This window comes from Sinohyriopsis cumingii, chromosome 18, assembly GCF_028554795.1.
Source record: "Sinohyriopsis cumingii isolate HCF-2022 chromosome 18, ASM2855479v2, whole genome shotgun sequence".
Taxonomy (NCBI): domain Eukaryota; kingdom Metazoa; phylum Mollusca; class Bivalvia; order Unionida; family Unionidae; genus Sinohyriopsis; species Sinohyriopsis cumingii.
The window spans coordinates 47,792,149-47,814,895 of NC_142978.1; the positions used below are offsets into that span (position 1 = coordinate 47,792,149).

A 22,747-nucleotide genomic window follows, 5' to 3' on the forward strand; every position below is an offset into this window, starting at 1 on the left:
AGAGCAAGAAAGAAATAAACTTAAACAATTATTATTTGAATATGAGCACTTATTTCCAGATGTTCCTACAAGAACAAACGAAATTTTCCATGACGTTGAAGTTGTAAATTCCAAACCTATCATACGAAACCCGTACATGATGGACCCTCTCAAACAGGAATGCTTTGTGAACCACAGAAAATAATATTCCTGTGTTTGACATCCCAAACATTTCAATAAATGTTTTTGTCCAAGATTTATTGTGAACACTCAAATGTTTCCAGAAAAAAGAATGAGTCTTTTATAATCAAAATAATTTGAATAACAATTAAACTCTAACTCCAGCTGGTCACAATCACAAATATTCCAGTGAGAAAGCACATCTGCCTAATTTCTCTATAAACAAAGGTTATGCAGTAACTGAAGACGCAAAACAGATTCTCGGATGAGGGTCAAGTGATCACATTCTAGAATGGTTTAGAATGTATCTACAAATCTAATGGCACGTAGTCAAGTACAGTCTCGATTCACTATTATTATTCACACATTAAAAATGAATTTAAAAAAGAAGTTGTTTACTTGATTCTCAATCAAGGCCATGAACTAGGTCAGCATAAAATAACAAGTTCGGTTTTTACAATTAACAATCAGGTCAAACTAATTTTCTGGAAAATATCAAATTCCTAGTAAACAAAATTACAATGCTGTGACATATAACGAAATTAAAAATAAAAAGATTTTGAAACATACAAACAAGAAAATTAAATCAAATATAAATGAAATCAAATATACATAACAAAACAAATGAACGAACTTGCGAGAAGCTACCAATGGTCGCTGCGTGATGCTATGTTTGCGTGTAATCTATATTTGTTGAACTACGTTTCTGTATTTACTTAGGAATCCAGCAGAAACTTCTTTTTTTTTGTATTGTTGTCTTTTCATTATTTATCCTTAGGGTTAAAAAGTAAAATGAGTATATAATAAAAAGGTTACTACATTTGTACGGGTAATTATGAACTCACTTATTTAGCGCAATGCTGCACTTCTAAAATAGTACTCTATAGGTTAGAAAACCTCTTCATATTTTCCCATAGAAATGCTGTAACCTATAAATACCGTTTTATTAACAGTTGTTTTTTGTTGGATTGAGAAAAAAAATCATCCCAGTATTGTGCATTCCATACGTAGTAAGTGGTAATACACTTAATGTCTTTGTTTGTATGCCTCTGGTGTAGATGCTTCTTTCGTGACTCTTCGTAGTCTACAAAACATTGGTATTGACTAAAGTTTCTGATTATACTTTTGTACCATTAACATGAAAGTGTTCTCTTTCATCAAGATGTAATTGTGACCGATGTTCCAAAATTCGACGTCCATTGAAAAATAGGAATCTTTACCATTGCAAGTCTAATATCATTCAGATCCTGGCTATTTACATACAGTGTTTTCGAGCATTTACCTGATTGATTTCCAGAACATAGTAACGTTCATAGTCAACATTAATTAACTGCGTTGGTAATAATGCGTCTTGAGATCATTATAGTCATTTTATTAATTAAACATAATTCTAATCACAAGGGTCTGCATATTATGTTACGTCTGTCATGCTTGCATCTAAAACTGGTGAAAGTCCATATTTTTAGACAAATTTGCTTTTAGCAAAAACGTTTGATTTCTTACATTCAAGAATAATGGAAATTTATAGTAAAGTACGCGTTATATACTCGCGTATTAGTCAATGCTTGACAGGCAGTCTTCAGGTAAAGTCAGATAAATACATCCGGCTAGTAATCGGAATGGGTATCACGCCTAACGCCTGATGTATAGGACATGCATAAGCTTTTTAATATAGAAAATATGTTTAATATAGAAAATATGTTTAATATAGAAAATATGTCTTGCATTTTAAATTGGCTGAAAAAAGTTAACGTTTATTCTAAATTTTAGCTTGTTCGCAACCTATTTTGCTTCGAGTATTTAAACCAACATGTATGATGTCAATCACTCTAGATACCAGTTATTCTGTGATTAGCTGTTATATATAACATTTACAATTCCCGTTTATTGGGAACTTTCATGTATCATCTTTACTATGTCGTCGTTTTCTTTTTGACCTTTCATCGCTCGTTGATAGTGAACCACTTTTCATAAATAAATCATTTATGATATGGCCTTTTTTGTGCCGCTATACAGCCTTACTGGAGTGCCGTAGATCCTATGTCAATCAATTAAACCTACATCCCCTTCCGATACTGTCAGTTAGAGGGTTAAAGCCTATGTGTTAATATTTAGAAACATTATTTTTTAAATGTTGTATCCATATTTCTTTGTTTTTGAGTGTTCAATATTTTGTGTGGTTTGTTCGATTCTTTTTATTAATGACATTCTGTATGGAAGGCACCACATTAATATCTTCTCAGGCATCGTCAGCTTAAAGCTCTCTTCATCTCCAGAGATGTTGTCGACGTTACCTATGACGTCATTCACTTTAGGACTGTCCCAATATTTACCATACACATCTTGTGGGTAAATTGTACTGTCTAATATAAACTAGTTTACAAGTGAAACAAGTGACAATGGAGAAGAAGGTTAATTATTTTCTATTATTCATCAAGATCGTTTAGTCTACAGTATGCATCAAGACTGGTTAGTCTACAGTATGCATCAAGACTGGTTAGACTACAGTATGCATCAAGACTGGTTAGTCTCTAAAATTCACCAAGGCTGATGAGCCCCGAGAATTCAGCAATAATTGTTCATTATTTATTTTGGCTTTAAATAAACAATAGAGAGAACAGACAAAAAGACTACAGTTTGAGACAGGAGACTATCAAACAGATAAATTAAATAATATATGTTTGTCTCTCTGGTTTGAAGGTTCCTGGTCACAAAAGCAATTATTCTGGTGAATATCGAAACTTTCTTTAAGCTTTAAAAAGTAAGTTGTACTTTTTTCACATATACGATCACTTTGCTATATGCATGAAAACAATTTTAAACTATTGCATTCGTTTGTAAAGAGGTAACGACTTTTGAAGTATGTAAAATTTATTTGCTTCCATACTTAACGTTCAAAGCTGTTTCATTGTACAAAGCATCGGAATTCCAAGCTCTTTGGCTAAAGCTTCCTGAAATACAAAATACACACGTGTCTTTGTAAAACGTTGCTTTTACCTCAAACCATACAGAAATGCGACATAAATGTCCAAGGAAAAGTCTTACTATTATTAAAGGAATTTAAATGTTAAACCCAGTGATTGAACGTTTCATCTACACAAAATGAGGCTTTGATGCCAGACTAATGTAATACAAACTATTGTGGAATTTCAGGATGAAATTTGTAAAATTATCACAGCTGCCTAAGTATCATGTGAAAGGTAATAAAGAACATTATCACTACTAAAAATAATTACATCACATTCGTGATTAATGAAGTAGAATCATGTGGTGACAAGCAAAGTTCATAGTTAAAACAGACGGCTACATTTTTCGAGCTTGTTAGTCGACTACAGCTAAAATATTGTAATAAAAATCATCTTCGTCTTTATTATTATTATCATTATTATTTGTATTATTATTATTATTATTATTATTATTATTATTATTATTATTAATTTAAATGATATAAGCAAAATATACCTCGTAGACATAGAAAATAAGGGATATCAGATATGGATAAAATGATCATGGTACGATGAAAACACCAAATTCAAAGTTTACTCAAACGTTATGAAGATTTGTTTCGTACGAATCGCATGACCCTCCGTTTTTGGGATCAGAATAATTAATTACTCATCTAAACATATTTCTCCGTTTTAAATATACATCTTCATTTGAATGCTCTTTTGAGTAATCTTTATCTTATCTATTTTGTACTGTCCAACTTGTTTATTTTTCAAAATATTATTTTTATTAAAGTTGGTGAATAAATTAAGATTTACCGACTGCCTGATCGTTTCCGCACTGTACTCGATTGCCCCACTTTTCTCGACGTTTTCGATGTGGGAACGTGCCCTGTCACCTGGGATTAATACTGTATCACCTGGTTCAATCTATCGAAAATTAAGAAATTAGGAAAGGTTTCATCACATTGTTCTCTCGACAATGAATTTATACAATTAACTTTAATCAACAACCAGATCTTATAATATACAGAGCTCAATTTCTTACAGGATCATGCTATGCAAGGTACCCTGACGTACTCGTTATCCATTGACGGTCAAATTGCAGGTATATGAAAAATTTCACTTTATTGGTCAACGTTTTTCTACTACAGAATTTTGACAGAGTTTTACACCTTTCATCTTTGCAGAACACTTTCTTCTTAAAAGCTAGCGACATAGTATGAGGTAATATATATCATATCTGACTTTTTCCACTTTATTGTATCATTTTTAAACAACAATGCACTGCAAGGCTTATATTGTTAAAATAATCTTTCATATCATATTAAGTTGAATTTTGTATCAATAATAACTGATTACAATATAATATAATATAATATAATATAATATAATATAACATAATATAATATAATATAATGCAATGCAATACAAAACAATATTGTCATTGTCAAAGTTGAAGCTGGCAGCTCATCGCCGGCCAATGGGGTGATGGAAGCCAAACACCGTAAAACAAGAATCATTTAAATGCGATTTAATTACCAAAACCAAGAGTCCAATTAAATTTGTGGCTTTTCACTTCGGGGAAGGAATTTAAAATTGATTTAGTTACCCTTAAAGGTAGGAAAGGTTATTATGTATTGTTAAAAGTGGATGTTGTACTGTGTAACGAACCTAAAATGAAAATCAATGCGTGGTCATATGTGTGGATGGCAAAATGTTCCCATAACTCCGGTAATGTTCAGGTTGACATGCCAATCCCTTTCCTGAGTAAGATTATCATTTAAGACCAACAAAAAAGAAAGAAATATAAGAAAAAGATTTGATATTGTAGATGATCAGTGAAGAACACTAAGCATATTTCAAGATTTACCTGGATTTACTTTAGTCCGAATAGAGTCACCGGATACATTTAGACCATGTTAAAGTGTCAAAGGAGGAAGATGGCTCGATTGACGTACGACCCTAGCTGTAATCTATTTAAAAAAAAAAACTATTTCATCAAAATCTCGTTATAATTTTCTTGTATTTCTGAAGACATTTTACTAAAACATAAGAATATGTACTCATTTTAGAACTGACTTAACTTTATAATTCGTGATGGGAAAATGTGAAATTGCTGGTACTTCACTTAAGATGATCCCTTTTCATACAGCTTTTCAGGTAGAAGTACCGTATTGTTTCTAACCATAGGAGCTGTGAGTGAAGGGAGGTGAGTCCGAAAGTATGTAGAGATGCTATCTAACCTTTTAACTTACCGTTTCTAAATTCCTGCAGGTATGAATAAGGTCTGCCAGTCTCGCCTCAAAACCACTTTCAAATGCATTCGGATTAATGGCAATGAAACAGTGACCCTGTAAAGAAATTCCACGTTTAACTAATTGCTAGAATGCCATCAGAACACTTCTTTGTGCCGTCATTATATGAATTCGTTGTCTGTTTTCTTTTTAATAGCACCAAGAAAACAGGTAAGTATTTTTCTCACTGCTGCATTATGTGCATACTGCATATATTAGCTATTTTTTTATTATCGTAAACAGAAAGAAAGAAGTCTTTTTTTTCCCCCAAGGTTTTATTACAGAATTGTATCCTTTACCCTTTTAAAATATGTTTCAGTTTGAAAATTTAATGGCATCGTCATGATAAAGTTTCAGTTCCTCTATCATAAGCCTATTTTGTTTTGCAATGACCAATACATTTGTTAAAAGGGTAAGACATATAATTTTCATTAGAAGTGAAGTTCGATTTTATTCAAACCAATCAAACAATAGCTGAGTGGATCAAAAGTAATATCACTTTGTATGGTGTTGATCAAATATTTGACTGGAATTTTGAACACTTTTCAGATTGAAGGTTCAGAGTTTAGCTAGGAATTCAATCCATAGTTTCCCCCAAGCAAAACATTTTACAGTTTGCAATGATGTTGAATAAGAGAAAAATTAGGTACATCTTAAAACGTCAGGATCTACAACAAACTTTGGAGATATTTTATCTCGAAAGTTTGAGTAATTTCTCAGCATCAGTTTGCAAAGTTATATAAATTCAAGGCCAGGAACTACCATTATAAATTAACTGATGCATCGTTAAGTCTGAGATTTATTTCTAGCTTTATTTTGTCCTTAACTCGTCGTCTTGATAAAACTACAAGACTTTTTTTATTTACTTGTACCAATCTAGTGCTCATATTTTTTCAAGGTTCATAACTCTGAGCTTATTCTAATTAAAGAAGAGTTTTGACATATATGACCTGCAAAATATCCACCATTTGCATCGTATTACCTACTCTTTTGCTCCTTCTATTCAGCATCGTCCTCTACCTAAATAACACTCCATACATTCGTCGATCCATCCTCCGTTTACTTCAGCTGAACCCAAAACTAGTAACATGCAACAAACAATCCACGGACAAATTTACCAGATTAGCAATCTGTTCTTTTGAAGTCCAGTGACGAATCTTTGGTCCGTAGTTTGCTCCACTAAGAATCCCACACAATATTTCTACCATCATGGCCAGACCATATCCCTTATAACCAGCTGGAAGAAAATGAGATAAAACCATTACCTTTTACTCAACACGTTTGCTTATACATAGGTCGGTGTCTGAACTGCAATGTGTACGAATCAAACCCTTCCTAAACTCATACATTAGCAAGTGCTGTGATATAATAATATGAACATTTCGTCAGCTTTCGAGAATCGCAATGAAAACGACGTAACACAGATTCAGAGATCAATCACACTGTTTTTGAGAGAGGCACAATTTATCCTGTACAAATGATAGAGCTGACGTGGAGTTGTGTCAATCACATATAGGACACAAATATCTCATAACCACATACAAAAAAGAAAGATGAATCTCGAGCAAATTTAATAACCAGGGTCCACTGACAGCATAGCACATTCTTGTCCAGTGTGTGCACTTTCACCCGGTCCAGCAGACTTAATACAGAGTGTCCACTGACTGTATAGTAGAATTTTGTCGCATGAATGCACTTCCAACCTGAGAGATAGCATTTTCTTTCTATGTCAACGCGAGTAAGGATATATATCACATATATGCCAGAATGTTTCTTTTATTTTCCAAATAAATGTAATTTATATAGTGGCCTAGTGGTGCGACGGTCACCCTCGGATGGGGGAGGTCGCGGTTTAGAACCCCGGCCGATCCATACCAAAGACTTATAAAATGGTACTAACAGGTGCCAAGCTAGGCGCTCAGTATTAAAGAGGTCAGTGTTAAGACAGGTCGGCCTGTTTTCAGGATAATGTGTCTGGGTGGGACATCATGCTGTATGTATGCGGCATGATGCCCCAGTGCTAGACATCACTTAAAACAGCCACACTGTAAACATGATTAAAATGTGTAAAAGCTACTTTAAAAATCCAAATGACTCATACACACAAAGTTTATATGTCAAAAATTCGGACTGTTTTTGAAGGCCTTTCCTTTCTTCCTTCCTGATTAATATCATTGGAATTTTGTCTTCCAGGAGTCAATGTTTACTTTCAGTTGAAAATGGAAATTTTCTCTTTGAAATAAATAAGCAATATTTGAATTTGTATAATTTTTCTCTGCGCTCGAAACAACGAAGCCAGGAATGCGCTGCTCTGCGTTAAACTCAATGCATACCTACATACATACTTACGTACCACACGAATTTGGTAATTTAGAAACGATTACAAGAAAATGATTTTATACATACATGTGATTTCTCTACCTCCCAACGGATGCAAGCCTCCATCATCCAAAATTTCACTAGGGTCTGTCGTATCCTAAGAAATGAATGAATAATGAATTCACCTTTGAATGCATAGTTGATCATGTAATTGTAAACAACGGATAACTGATGAAAGAAATATTTTATATTAATATTATAGGTGATAATGTAATTTCATTGAACGGATATATGTAGAAAAAGTTAGGTATAGTTTAGTATACCAGATCCAATATTTCATACACGGACCGAACAAGATATATGTTTTCAAGCTCCTTTCGTTTTAACATATTGCTTAATTATTTATTTATCGAAACATTAGATAGAACCTAATGATTATTTGTCGGGAGATTTGTTGACTATAACATAATATAAATCATTTTGAGCAAACAATCCATTCTATTTTAGTTATATTAAATTATAAATATTAAATAATATATTAGAGTTGTTAAAAAAGTCCAGCCAGGGTTTTTTATTGTTATCATGGGAATCTGTAGCGTGATTATCATGGTTTTAAGGTTGTAGAGTATTACTTAAACCCGCTTCCTCTTGTACCTAATTATTTTGATATAAAACGGAGAGAGAGAGAGAGAGAATTACGTCACTCAATAAAGGTTAATCACTGACCTGGCCCGTTTTATCAACGCCCCAACCATCTGGCATATCCTCACCCTTCAATTTGCAAACTTGCACCTTTATCATAAATACGATGGATCATCAATGCTGATTAAAAATATGTATATAAACCTCTTCAAGACTACGTGATATTATATCGTTTACAATGTTAGCCTGTGAATTAAACCATACTATTAAACTCAGAGAGAGAGAGAGAGAGAGAGAGAGAGAGAAAGAGAGAGAAAGAGGATCATGTCAATTTATCACGGTTAATAAGTCACCGACCAGTCTTATCAACGTTTCAGCCATCTGACATATACTTGTCCTTCAATTTGAAAATTTGTGCCGTTCGGAGAAATACTTTGGTTTAATACTGATTATATATATATATATATATATATATATATATATATATATATATATATATATATATATATATATATATATATATATATATATATAAAGAGAGAAGCAGAGAGACAGAGACAGAGAGAGCCCTGCATAATATAATATATTTTACAGACATTTATGCAAATTAATGCATGCTGTTCGTATTTGATTTTATTTTTATTTGCATTTAAAAAGACTAATGGCTGATTTGGTTTTGTATCATCGATGTAATATGTGACTGAAGTGAATATACTATTACAAATATTTGTGTTACAACGTGTGAAAGATAAAACTTCTTCTTTAAATCTTTGTACTTTGGGTCTGAACAAATTACTCTGTCTTTACCTTTCCTAGAGATACAGCTGATGTTGCCATGTCCAGCACAAAATTGTCACCATTCCCTGCTGGTGCTGCAACGCTAATAGGATTTGTACCAAATACCATCTGTCGATTAATAAAGGGATATTTTGCTTCACTTCTCAGTGCAGAAAACTATCAACTGGATATTTTAGTGTGATAATGTTTTTTATTACTTTGTCTAAACAAAATACAAAGAAAACGCCATTGACTGACATTGTTCATGCAAGAAGTATAAATGAATATACAGCTACATTAAATATTATGAATTTATTTTCTGTGACGAACTAGTAGGTGGCGTAAATTATAATTTGCATTATCTTCAAGTATCGTTATTTTTCCAATGTCTCTTATTAACAGAGGTTGTGGATAAAATTGCGAAACATTTTTACCTTTCTTGCTCTTGTTGGCATAAGGGCTGGTGAGGCGTTTGTCATGGATATACCCTACGGCAAAGCAAATTGTTGTAATTACATGACATGAACGATCAAATTTCATGTACATTTTTGAATAATATTGGTTTGTGCATAGAAGATATATACATTTAAAGAGACTCTTAAAAGTTGAAGCGAAACCAAGTTTATTAAAATCAACAATGTATTCCTTTATAACACAACGTGACAATTTAAAAGACACTCAAAGTATTGTGAATCAAATTCCAACTAATACCAACTGTTCTATCACAAGTCCAACATTACAGAATGTTCCGAATAGCTTAAAGTATTCTCGAATGTTCTGATGGTGAAATATTTTATAATCACACCAAAATGAAATGCTTGTTTAGTCTCTGACATCAAAGATTGGAAAACACTGCTGTAATGCCATTTTCATTAGAAAAAAAAGAGGTATACTGAAGAACAGTTATACTAATGAATGGAAGAAACAATCGTGACCTTTGACATCAGCCTTGAAACTGTTTTCATACCTAACACAGTTGCTGTAAAAGGTGACTTTGATACGGAAACGTGAAAAAATTGAGAAGTGAAGTTGTCATAGCAAAACATTACATGATCCAATATAAACTGAAACATACAATAGCGCTAACAATAACTGTAAATTAAATGTATCAAAACAATTGATCATATTGCTTGCTTAATAGTGTAATTTAAGGAGGTGCATTTTATGTAAAGTTGTAAAACCTGAAAACTATACCACAAGACCTTGTTTCATTGCCTGGACACTGTAAGCACCAGCGATACCAAAATGATTGGAACCTGTAAAATATATTTGCAGATGAGTGTTTACGTATTATATTTACATTAATCAATATTTCCAGAACCCTTACAGTATGTATCTTTAAGACCCACTGGACTATGCTCACTCACACACAGGCATATTGGCCGTAAACTCCGCCGTGTAAGAAACCTTAGAGAAAATACACAGCTAGATTTCAAATCTGCTAAAGCTGAAGACAGATTACAATAAAATTTTACTTAATAGGGAGCTAGAAGACGTTTTTTATCGAACCCATGACAATTTAGCGGACCAGTTCATATCTATTATGCACTGTTAAAACATTTACCCGATACAGATCTCAATACACTAACGAACGTTTTAATATAATTTGAAAAATTGCTGACGTCCTCCGTCTTGGTGTCTAACAACAGCGATGCCAGTACAGAATCTTAAAGACCTTTTTGATTATAGTCCCATATCACGAACAGTTATTTAGAAAACTATTTTTCCAATAATAAATGATACCCCGAGTCCAACAAATTTCTATCAGAAGTTAACTATGGATTCAGATGTTTGATTTGCGCAATTGTCCATCTTTTCAGGCTTGAGGCATTTGTTAGAGAAGCTTTCTAGAAGAGAAAATATAAAACAAAAATGAAAATGAAAAAGTACATAGTTACAGTCTTTTTCATTGTGAAAGCTTATGACACCACATGGAACACAACATAATGAATGACCTACTCATTAGACACCATAAAGACCGCCTACCTAAAGTTATCTCTAATTCTTAACAGATAAAAAGTTCAGAGTTACGGTTAATGTATGAATTACCCTTTCTTCGTGGTTCCATCAGGATATGTGTAGCTCCAGGAAATGCCTTAGTCCAGGAACTGATTTCACTTTGTACGTGGATGACTTTGGGGTCTGCCATAAATTAACGATATGCATGCTTTGAACCCAAAGTACAGGTAAGTTTAAAAAGGGCTCAGAAATGGGCATCAATAAACGGTTTCACAGTTTCGTAATATAAAAATGTTTGCATCCATTTCTGTCTATTACAACAAATTAGTGAAAACTGTCTTAATCAGTCTCGCCAGGCTGCCACTGCACGTCGTTAGTAAATGAACCTAACTTTCATTTTCTCGGTAGGATAATATGCTCAAGTTTTAGTTAAGTCCAAAAGCAATTCTTTATTTTTACATTTTATAACGTTTTACTCTTACCATAAGATGGCGAATATTTTTACTTATGTGCCGTTTAATACTAATAAATTCATTAAGATAAATCTAGTAGATATTCCATCAAAATCTTTAAGGTATGGATGTATTGCCATATTTCATTTTTCTCCATGTTCCCAGTTTTTGCCTCAAAATAATGCTTCTCTCAATGCAGTCTATGTTAATCATTGTTTAGATACGGTAAATGTGTTTCAATTTATTTACAACACATTTAGCCACCGTCAATCTATATTCTGACAATGAATGTCTCTATCAGACAAAGAATGTCTTTATCACAGTGTCAATGTTGGGAGACATTATGCCTAGTCATATATGTTTTTCTTTCTTCCAGTACTGCAGTGTTTGATACATCCATAATCCGATGTGCTTTGTGGTTTTGGGGGTTCTTAAACGCCTTCTCAAGAGACTATCTTGACCCCAAAAGTGTGTCAGTATTTTTTTTACACATATATACTTATACGAAGCAGTATTTTCAACCAATGTTCTTGTTGATGGTGTAGACTCCGCTATTATACACGCATTTCGTAACTAAGATTAGGAACATAGTCTCCTTTCCAAAAAGATTTCAGTTTCATTCTATTTCCTCTGTCTTTCAATGAGTTTATGACAAAATGGTTTTAGTACTCTTTTCTTAGTGGTTTAACATTTCAGAAGGATTGAAAAAATTACGTTTAATGCAGCAAAGTACCTCTAGCTGTGACGAAGCCAATACCAATTTCTTGTGCTTTTCGAATAGCCATGTCCATACAAAACCTGCCCACCACGGGTCCTGCAGTTGAAATATGAGAATATGTATTTTGCGTGTACTTGTGTGTGTGTGTGTGTGTGTGTGTGTGCCAATTTAAAGTTTGTGCAATCACAAATACTAAGTACCGATTTATCAAAGTATCGACTATACCGTTCTTTTAAAATTAGCTATCGTTATATCGATCGAGAGAGAGAGTGGATATATGGAAGTAGATATGACGTATATGCATGCAAATCTTTCTGTGCTAAACTTATTGATACATGCAATGTTATTAAATGTTTGGTGAGCATATGTTAATTAACCTCTATGGCAATTTGAAGATAGTAATAATGCCGAACGTGTTTCTCAGAACTTAGTATGAAAATCCTATGTAGAAATAAATGTGTTGTATATACTTAGGCTATATTGTATACCTGACTTTTGTCATGTTAAGGGTTGTGCCTACCTGACTTTTGGCATCTTGTTTAACGTATTTACTAAAGCTCTTGAGTTCAAGGACTAACCTTGTTTACGAGCTTAGAATGGTCTGGAAACGACCTTATTGAAATCTTGATGAAATTTTCCATTGTAAAATGAGCCACACCAAGCGAATTCCAGAGCAATGTTTAGCGTCATAAATCAGGTGACAGTTTTTATATCAATAGAGATGTGTAAACAAAGATTTCAGTCCTATGTTAAGTTCAGTCTATAGAATCATTATTGTTTGAATTCAGATATAATTTGAGAGGAATCATTTATTTAAATTATCCGTGTGGATTACAAAGTGCTCATTGACGTTTTGGACTTCGTAATTATTGAGAACTCATTCAAACTCATCTTCTTCATTACATCATTGTGGGACATCATGACATTCAGGATTACTGGAATTCATTCGGAACATTCTATACTTTTAGACATGTGATAGTACATCTATGATTATTTGAGATTTAATGTACAATATTGTAAGTGTCTTTGGAACTGTCACTTTATATTTTAGGGAAACATTTTGTTGTTCAATTTCGATTCAATTGTTGGTTTCACTTTTTTATGTTACTTGTTTTTTAAACCTAGAGTCTTAACAAAATGAGGGGGATCGTTTGTGATCTGAATTTATTTAAAACATTCCAGATATATTGAAACTTGCCTTTAAAATTTAAATTAACATTATTTCGCAATTTTCATTATCCCAGGTAAAGATTTTAAGACCACAATTAAGAAAAATCTTTAGTGAAGCCAGCATGCATTCACAATTCTAACTAAGTGGAAGATCCCGATTATGAGAGTTTAGAGATATTGAAAATGGAATGGTTCCCTGAGCTTGAAAATGGAATGGTTCTCTGAGCTTGAAAATAGAATGGTTCCCTGAGCTTGCAGACATAATAATCTTCTGAACGAAAGCTTCTTTAACAAAACAAAACATACATACTATTTTGATTGGTGGGTAAGGTACGTTTGGATCATTATACTTTGGTTTGATCAGTAAGTCTGCCTTTGGTGTTGGAAATGTTAAGGAATTACAGTTACAAAAACCAGATGGAATTGGAATTAACAAATCTTCAGTTTCAGACAGGAATGATAGACATGCAAATTCAGAAAGGCTTAAAGGTGAAATAGATACAGAGAGAGAGAGAGAGAGAGAGAGAGAGAGAGAGAGAGAGAGAGAAATGCAATAAAGATTAAAATAATCAGAACTCAAGGCGGACCCAGCTTCACCCATTTACACAAACGTTCAGGTTTGGATCTTGCCAGAAATGTTAGGTTAGTACCCCGTTTCTTTAATAAAAAACAAGAGATAAAATCTCCCCCAATTTTGCAAAAAAATGCTTGCAAACTTGCAATTGCCAAGAGAGAATAGGAGATTATTGTTACAAAGTGTACTTATTGGCAATGCTTATGAAGTCTACACTTCGCCGTCGGTAGAACACTTTTTTGATTCTGATGTGGCTATAAAATGTGTATTGAAGAGATAGGATTTGTGTATTGAAGGGGTGCAAATTGGTATCTAAGGAATATTGACACAGGTTTATGAATGGTAGAAAAGAAATTGTACAAACCAATGTCGGAAATGAAAGGGAAAGAGAACAACTGTTAAATATCTTTTTCAACGAATTTAAAAGGAAGGAATAAATGAAGGGAACTCAGTTCATGTGCTAAAATATGTTATAATGTGCACACAAAAATAATAAATATTTTATATTGCTTACCCAAGAGGTTGTTGCCATCTACAAGCGCAATGGCAGGAGTCTCTTTCAGAATTGTTGGTATTCCTGAGCCATTGGTGATATCACTTTTTAAATCTTTGACGTACAGTGCTAGAAAATTGATCAGAAATGTAGGTTCAATCAGAGAAGCAATCATTAAAGTGCCTTAGACAATTTGCCAACTGTCTAGAAGGATATGTGGGCATAACAAAAAGGAATTAAAAAAGAGAAAAACAAGAGGCAGATACGAAGATAGAATAATTACATCCATTATTCGTTGATATTGTTCTAATTTAAATGAATGTCCAAGTATCAGTAAATGTATGTATACATTTAGGTTTTACGGATTGAGATTACATGTATTAATGCATTTTCAGTTTGCTTCCTACGCCAGAATCGATACGATCGCTATCACTGCACAGGCGATCATTGCGCGTCATGACCTGGCTTTAATTTATAGCCTTGATGCGACCTTATGAGTTTTTTCTTTCACCCCGAGGTGTTTTGGATCAAAGTCAGTCTGAACGAAATCAGTAAGTCAAACCCTCGGCATTTCCGCAACTGTTGTAACAATGTCGATAAAATGAAAATAGTGTTATAAATTGACAAAGGGCAGCTTTCTCTGTGTCTTCATTTTTGTTCTATATTTTAATTAGAATCGCTTTATGAGCTAATTCTGCTGTTGTTGTTATTGTTGTGGGGTTTAACGCCATTTTTCAGCACACGATAGGCCACATATGGCGGCCAGTATTAATGGTGGAGGAAGAACCCGGGAAAACCCCGGAAAGAACCACCGACCCACGAGAAGCTACTGGCAAGCTAATTCTGCAATGCGTCATCTTCAGTATCAAGACAAATATTTAGAGCACAAGTATCACACGTTGTCCTAGTAACAAATTCAACTTATGAAACATTGAATGTTACATTTGACCTTATTCGGTTAAGCAGATATTTGTAACTGAAAAAGTATGAAAAACTTACATGTCCTAAGTAGACCGTGTGTCGTGTGACCTCTGCAGTCGGCCAGGACCAAATTATCTGCGAGACATTCCGCATGAGAACGTTCTGCACCTGCGCCTACAATACACCTGACGATGAATGCATGCACCTCTTCTTTAGCTACCAAAATGTTGCCTTGCTGAGCCATGTAGAGTTTACTTGGCTGTGATAATACTTTATCAAAGTAGACAGTCTTTACTTGGCTACATACAGCATGCTGCTGCATACACGATCAATTACTTAACTTCACTGTTTATTTGGTTTAGATAAGACCTTATCAAGGCAGAGAGTCTTCAGTTTCTTATCTACAGCGTGTCAGTACATACGAGCGCTATTACTACTCTTGACAGTCCTTGGGAAATAAAATGTCTGTGTAGGTACCGATTGTTTCAATAAACATTTCATTCTTATGTAATCATTCAGGTACGTTGATCAAATAAATGAAGATTTTCCCCAATGGATGCTACTTTTTGTCGTGCCTTAAGTGTTATATGGGATTATTTTGTCTGTCTGCCTGTAGGCCAGTCACACTTGGGTAGATCTTCGTTTAAAAATATTTTCAGACATTGATAATGCAGCATACATGTTCGATGAACACAGTTCGCGTTCCTTTGTAGATACGTACTTGGTCATTTCCATGAAAAAATTATTTGATCCGATTCATGTTGCGAATCTCGCACGCTAACCCGTGAGCCCTTGCGGACACAACGGTTACATTATGAAGTTAAGATCTAACGAACCAACATAATATGAGATATTTATTATAGTTCTGTATGCATGTTTATTCTCTTGAGACCTTTATTCTCTTGAGACCTTCGCTAATGTACTTTAGATTAAGTGACCTAAGGTGGTAAAGATAACAGCTATCAATAATTCTGCTCACATTTTCGTCTTGTTCTAACGCGGCGTTTCAGAATATACCAATATATGTGCCCCATTAAAGCGGAATTATATTAGATACAAAGAAAGTAATATTCTTGCAGTAGGGGCCTAATAATTTTGTTTAATTTGCGGCTCTCAAATAGCTGTAAATCTATCTAGTTCTGTAGACCGCTCCGGTGGACTATTGGTTAGAGCGTATGCCTTGGAAGCGGAAGGTCGTGGGTTGGAACCCCGGCCGAGTCATACCAAAAACTACACAAGTGGTAATAACAGCTGCCTCGCGTGGCGCTCAGCATTAAGAGGTTAGTGTTAGGACTGGTCATCCTGGTGTCAGGATAATGTGACTGGGTGGGACATAAAACTGCCAAACTACAGACATCGTAGCGATATGACTGAAAAATTCTTAAAGATACGTTAAAAAATCCTAAACACCCACACACATCTATTTCTGTTTTATAGCAAACGTATTGGCTCAAAAGAATATAACAAAAGTAAGTATTTTGAAATAAAAGAAAACAACATATCTCTGCTCAAAATAGCATTCCCATTAAATCTCAATTCCTTATAATGGATGTATTAAATATTCAATTCCTTATAATGGATGATTTTGCCACATGTTCGATATATGAATCTTGCAAAGGACATTGTAATGACATTAAAGCGTTTTTAAAATTTTAAATATTGATACAGTAGAACTTCGATTATCCGGCACCCTGTTAACCGCCAGGGCATTGTGTGCCAAAATATTAAAAACAGGCACATGTACATATGTAGATATTATGATTTGTATACTACTTTTAATGTACATATTATATTATCCGTCTATTCTCATATCCGTCATAGTATCGATCCCGCACCCTGACGGATATTCGAAGTTCTACTGTACTGACGACTACAATTCATTAGCTACACTCTTGATGTAATATAACGGGAAACGCTGAGAAGCTTGCCAACACACGAACAAGATATGAATCAGATACGATTCAGTACACAGAAATCACGGTGAATCAACAAGCGAGACAGTTTCAGTGGACTAGAGAAATTAGGAAACATTCAAACAGAAAACAACTTTTCTCCTTAAAAGCTTACGATGCAACTTACAAATTAACATATGCTAGTAGTTAGCTAAAATGCCTTTTTTTTATCAGAAATGTTTCCAAATATTAGATTGGGCCCGAATATTTTTCGCAATAGATTGTTTGAATCGTTCTAAATATTATATCGCACACGCAATATACTGTAAGTAGCACCACGGAAAGAATGTCGCACGATAATAATTTCTGTATCAAAAGAGGGTTAAGAGGGTTATTACCAAAGAGCGATACAAGTACATAAAACATAACGATGCAATGACAAAGACAATACACAAAGGCTTTCAATAACGGAATGTAAATGGTGTGCACAAAGGATAATTAGACAATAAATGCTTGTTTCGGGTGACTGCCAGCGCACTAAAGCCCGCTTTTGCTTCTGTTTTACAATCTACGTACAAAACATTGCACAAAAATAATCCAAATGTTATACCTAATTTTGGCATTAGAATATCTTCCAGCCTTGACAGCACAAAATTGACCTTTCAAATATCAAAAAGTCCACTGCTACTGAAACACCTTCCTGGTTTGTTAAACAACCTGAAGCACTTTACATGCTGCGTGAAGGAAAACAATCTCAGACAAATCCTTCCACTTTTTCATAACTCTTATAATGAACTACTATACGAATTAAAAAACTACAGAAGAATTTACACCGGCGACTCAAAAGATGAGGAAAAGGCTGCTTCAGCCTTTGTTAGTGGAAATATCAGTACAAACGTTCGCTTGACAGATGCTGCGTAAGGGTGTTGGTGATTTGGTGTTGGTTGCTGTTGTTCTCTCCTACTACTGGTGTGGTATTATGATATTGTAACTTCTTACAAGGTGTCCTCTTTATTTGGTTATCGTTATCTAGAGGGTGATCGCTCTCGGTATTGTTGTTGCCCGGATCGAGTAAATATTAAAATAAAGTGTGAAATTGTAGATGGAATAAAGAGAGATCTGAGCATATAAGTAGTATATGGGGTCACCCTAGCGTCAAGTGGACTTACCATGCAAAAACAGTCGATTCACTCTGGCGTCAAGGGGAATTTAACATGGGAAATTTTATCATGGATGGAACTGTAGAGCGTCAAGGGGAATTGAACATGGAAATTGAACAGGACCGGTACTTTAACGTCAATGGGACTTTAACGTTAAAATATGGGGTTTGCACTTTGTCGTAAATGGAAATTGAACATGGGAATGTCACCTGGATGTCAATGGGAATTGAACTTTGGGTGACGTCATGAGGCTTATAGGGTCAAAACATTTTATAGGGATTTTAATGTATTTGTAAGGACAAAGGGTAGATAGGGACAAACATACAAATACACATTTAAACACACAGAAAAGACGACAGAAATGTTCTAAAACAAACCTCACAGAGAGAATAATGGCTCAAAAAAGAAAAGTCTATTGTATGGGTTCAAAACATTTATTCAAGTATATACATGGGCTCTCTGGCCTGTGCTTTGGTCTAAGCACTATCCATTTAATACATAAACATTTCTACATCAAACAAACCTATTTACTAGTTATTTAGTTCTTGGCTCTAGTAAACCTGTTTACATTTAATGTTCATTTATAAGAAAAAGCTAACACAAAACAAGTAACATGCAATCAAATAGGACAAAGTTCATGTTTCTCTCTCTCTATTCGTCTCACACGTTGCTAAAAATCTGGTCAGCTAGCACTTGTGTCCCAGCGTAGATATTTCCCATCACTTAATCCGTTTCATTCATAAATCGGTTGTTATATCCATCGTGCTAGGTACACTTATCAGTAAGCAGATCAAGTGCAGTCATCGTCTTCTTCCCATGGAGGTACAATGTATACCATATGAATGGTTACTTTTCCTTCGTTGATGTCAAATTTTCCTCTCATCGACTGCACGTCTTCAATAGCCCTAAAAAGTTTGGACGAAGTTATTTCTGCAGGTGTGCTAAATCCGAGACATACAGGTGAGTTCAAACTGTCGCGATACATAGATAGGCTCAAACGACCTCGATCTTTGACTTGGCAATGACATTTGAGTTCCTCTAACAGTGAGTCAAGTAGGTCCGTAATGAAACCTGCTACTTCCTCGGCTGAAATGTCAGACGCGAAGTCTCTAAATTTCACCGTGTAGGTGTAAGTTGTCGTTCTAAATTTTCTTGAGGTCGCTGTCTGAGTCATTTGGATGCTAAAATACTCCTGTAGGTCTACTGAATCCTTTCCCTTCTTGGACGCACTTTGCTGTGACGGTATGGTAGTGAAAGAGGTCAGTGATGTTTGTTCCTTCTCTTTTTTCATCTGCGTAGAGTGATTCATCTTTCTCGTTGCTTGTCCTCGCAATGAAGTGTCGTTCTTGGAAGTCGTCCCTTTTTATACTGGGTGATATCAGTATGTCCATAAGGTAAAGTTTTGTGGTCTGGAAGTTTCACTAACTGCACGTAGTTTGTCATGGCGTTAGTACATAAATAACTAAGATGTGTTACTGCATTGGTGATGTGATAGTGAGGCAAAGAATCACACCCGAGTTTCTCGTTGGACTTGAGTCTTACGCTCTATACTTGCTGTTTGAAGGGATTCATTTTTTCTCAATTGGTCTTAGTAGTGACAATGAACTGTTGGTCTTGGACGTTGTCCTTTTTTATATGCTGACCAATATTGATGTGACCGTACGGCAAAGTAAAGTGGTTGGGAAGTCGCACTCGCTTCTGGTACACGATTTGATAGACTTTTTCCAAGGGTCGACTGACGATGTGGTGAGTGGGTAAACGTACAATCTTGTTCGGCTGGTAGGTGGTCACTTTAAAATTTGCATCCTCTCCAGACTGCAATGCTTCTTTCAATACGCCAAAGTTGACCACACGACTGGTACGATAATTCAGAGTCAATCCTTTCACTTTACACTCTGTGTGCACTTCTCCTTGTGGGTCCCGGTATTCGTAGCCGTAATTTTTAGGACCGCCACTCGCGAAACTTAGAATCTTGTCGTCAGGATGTTCGTCTGTCCAGGCTCCTAAACGGTCTCCTTCGATGTTAGGGTGTTGCTGACCCGGTCGATCGATGTAGATGCAACTGTCCGTGTCAAAGTACAGGACGCGATCCCCTAACAGTTCTAAAGCTTCGTACAATTTTAAGCGAGCATGAGCTGTCACGTAAGCCGCAATGATGACATTTCCAAAAGGGTCGTCTTGTACAAAGTCCAGATCTTCTTCGTAATTGACCAAGATTAAATTCTCTCGAACGACGTCCACGTGTTTCATGTATTTGGTTTTGTCGTGAATCATCTGGAAGTAGCGGGAAGGTTCTGTCAAATATTCCGTCTTGGGTAAACACGGTCGTTGTGCCATTTTACCCCACAAGCAATTTAACATCACTTTGGCAAACGATCGCCTGCCTTCGTTTTTCTCGATGTGGTCTAAAGTGATGCCTTCTTGTTCCCGGTATTTCTCTTTGAATTTTATTTGGTCTTCGGGAGTGTGACACCAGGAAGGATAGCCGCTGGCTTCTTGCTTCAGTTTCAAAAAGGCATCCACGTAGTCTGCGAAAATGCCTTTCTGAGTAGGGTCACCCTTGTGGTATTGTTGTGTCTTGGGAAAGTGGCAAATTTCGTACACTTCTAACAGTTGGTATCCCATGTCCATAGCTTTGAACAATTCTACGCTGACCCAGGTTCCCGTCAAGGCCCGTTCTTCCTGGGTGTGCTGACAAGGCTGATCTTGGTTGCACGTTTCGGCACAAGTACGGCACAAGGGAAACATCAGTTTGCCTTGACAATGGTGAGGTAAGACGGGATGGTATAGGTTCGTGGGAGGCAAAACTTTGCACTTGATCAAGCCTTCGTATTGTCGAATGTTGACCAGGTCGATGTGTTCCGTCAGCAATCGCGGATGCCCTGTAGGAAAGCGACAATATTTGCACACGTAGGGATACAGCGAACACACATCCAAGTATTTGATTTCTTCTCCTTTCTCTTCGTCGGCTTGGTACAGCAAACAGGTGGCATTGGTCCTTCCTCCGTACAAACTATCCCTCGGGTTCAACGGGTCCATGAACTGATAACTTTCCACGACACGTTTAAACTCGGGATCGATTTTCAAACGGTGATCGTATTCGTGTTCCCACATTTCCACCACTTGGTATCCTTGCTGTTCTAACTTCAAGCGTCGCTGACAAGTGTCCTGGTACAGGTCTTCCATGGTCCGTTGTAAAAACTGATTTTTAGTGTCACGGTCAGGGTAGCAGACGGGACATCCGTGAAATAAGCAACCGTTAAACTCATACACGATCTTGGGGTTTTTTAAGTCCCAGCCATCGACCGAATACGTTCCGATGGTCCTTTCGCCTCCTCCGTTGCGGGCATGCTGAATCCATTTGCCTTCCTTGTCGCACAAGTAATGTAACCAGCGTAGGGCTTTGACCGAGTATTGACGCTTGACATAGTTGGTCGTTTGAGGACTGATGACAGCCACGGTCTTTTGAGGCATGAATCGTTGGCGGTACACTAAGGAACACGCTTTGGCAATGGTGCAAGCTTCTTTCAAAGGATCGACCCCTCCGTGTTCCATGAACAGTTCTCGAAATTTTCCACAGCAACGTCGTAAAATGTCCACGTCGGAACGACAATACTTTAACATTTCTTCCTGAAAGTCGAAGGGGTCAGAGGCATGAGCCTGGTACCAAGCGTAGAAATCTTCTCGTTGTTCGGTACGCATGTTGTCGGGGTCGTAATAGTGAGCCTCAGGCAAATGGGGTAGAACGGCATGTTGATTGGCTTCCGTATTGAAAAAGTGTGGAAAGTACCCTTTAGCCATTTCTGTCATTCCAAACGTTTTAGGCATTCGACTCAAAGGCATGGCCAAGTAACTCATCGAATCTTTAAACTGCAGTTGTCCCACTTGCATGAAAATGATTTTGGCTCCGTTCAAAGTGACTTTAGGACGTTCGGTGCCATGTTCCGTATAGTACCTCAAAAGAAACTGTCCATCGTATCCGGAGAAATTGTGAGCCATCACTGTGGCATGGCGATGACAATCTCGGTAACGTTCGATGTCCTCTTTGCTCCATGTCTTGTCGATGGGGTCTAAGACCCATTTGGCAAAATCGTCTAGCGTCCTTGGTCCTCGAAAGATTTTTTCACGCCCTCCAGGAATTTTGCTGCAGTGAGGGCAATAACTGAAGATAGGTTCTTGAATACACTTCTCGCACGCTCGATGAGCCACGCAGAAATTAGGAATGTGAATGCCAGTCTCTTGCATGCATTCGAAATCGAAAAAGATGAA

The 22,747-nt window shown here is 35.9% G+C and overlaps 1 protein-coding gene across 4 annotated transcripts; it reads right to left on the reverse strand.

Annotated features, from left to right (window-relative positions):
* Positions 1-3,012: 3,012 nt before the first annotated feature.
* Positions 3,013-15,808, reverse strand: LOC149776573 (uncharacterized). Of its 4 annotated transcripts, XM_089941044.1 has the most exons (13): positions 15,505-15,805; positions 14,527-14,634; positions 12,284-12,364; positions 11,189-11,281; positions 10,334-10,395; positions 9,574-9,627; positions 9,170-9,268; positions 8,447-8,512; positions 7,808-7,877; positions 6,520-6,638; positions 5,363-5,458; positions 3,924-4,034; positions 3,013-3,110 (listed from the first exon to the last, which is right to left on the reverse strand). In XM_089941044.1, the coding sequence occupies exons 1-13, from the start codon at positions 15,746-15,748 to the stop codon at positions 3,054-3,056; spliced, it is 1,260 nt and encodes a 419-aa protein (XP_089797170.1). In that variant the 5' UTR covers positions 15,749-15,805; the 3' UTR covers positions 3,013-3,053. The 4 variants fall into 4 exon arrangements, with proteins under 4 accessions (XP_089797170.1, XP_089797171.1, XP_089797173.1 ...); XM_089941045.1 differs by lacking the exon at positions 11,189-11,281 and having other exon boundaries at positions 15,505-15,801; XM_089941046.1 differs by lacking the exons at positions 3,013-3,110; positions 3,924-4,034 and adding an exon at positions 4,966-5,080 and having other exon boundaries at positions 15,505-15,808.
* Positions 15,809-22,747: the final 6,939 nt, after the last annotated feature.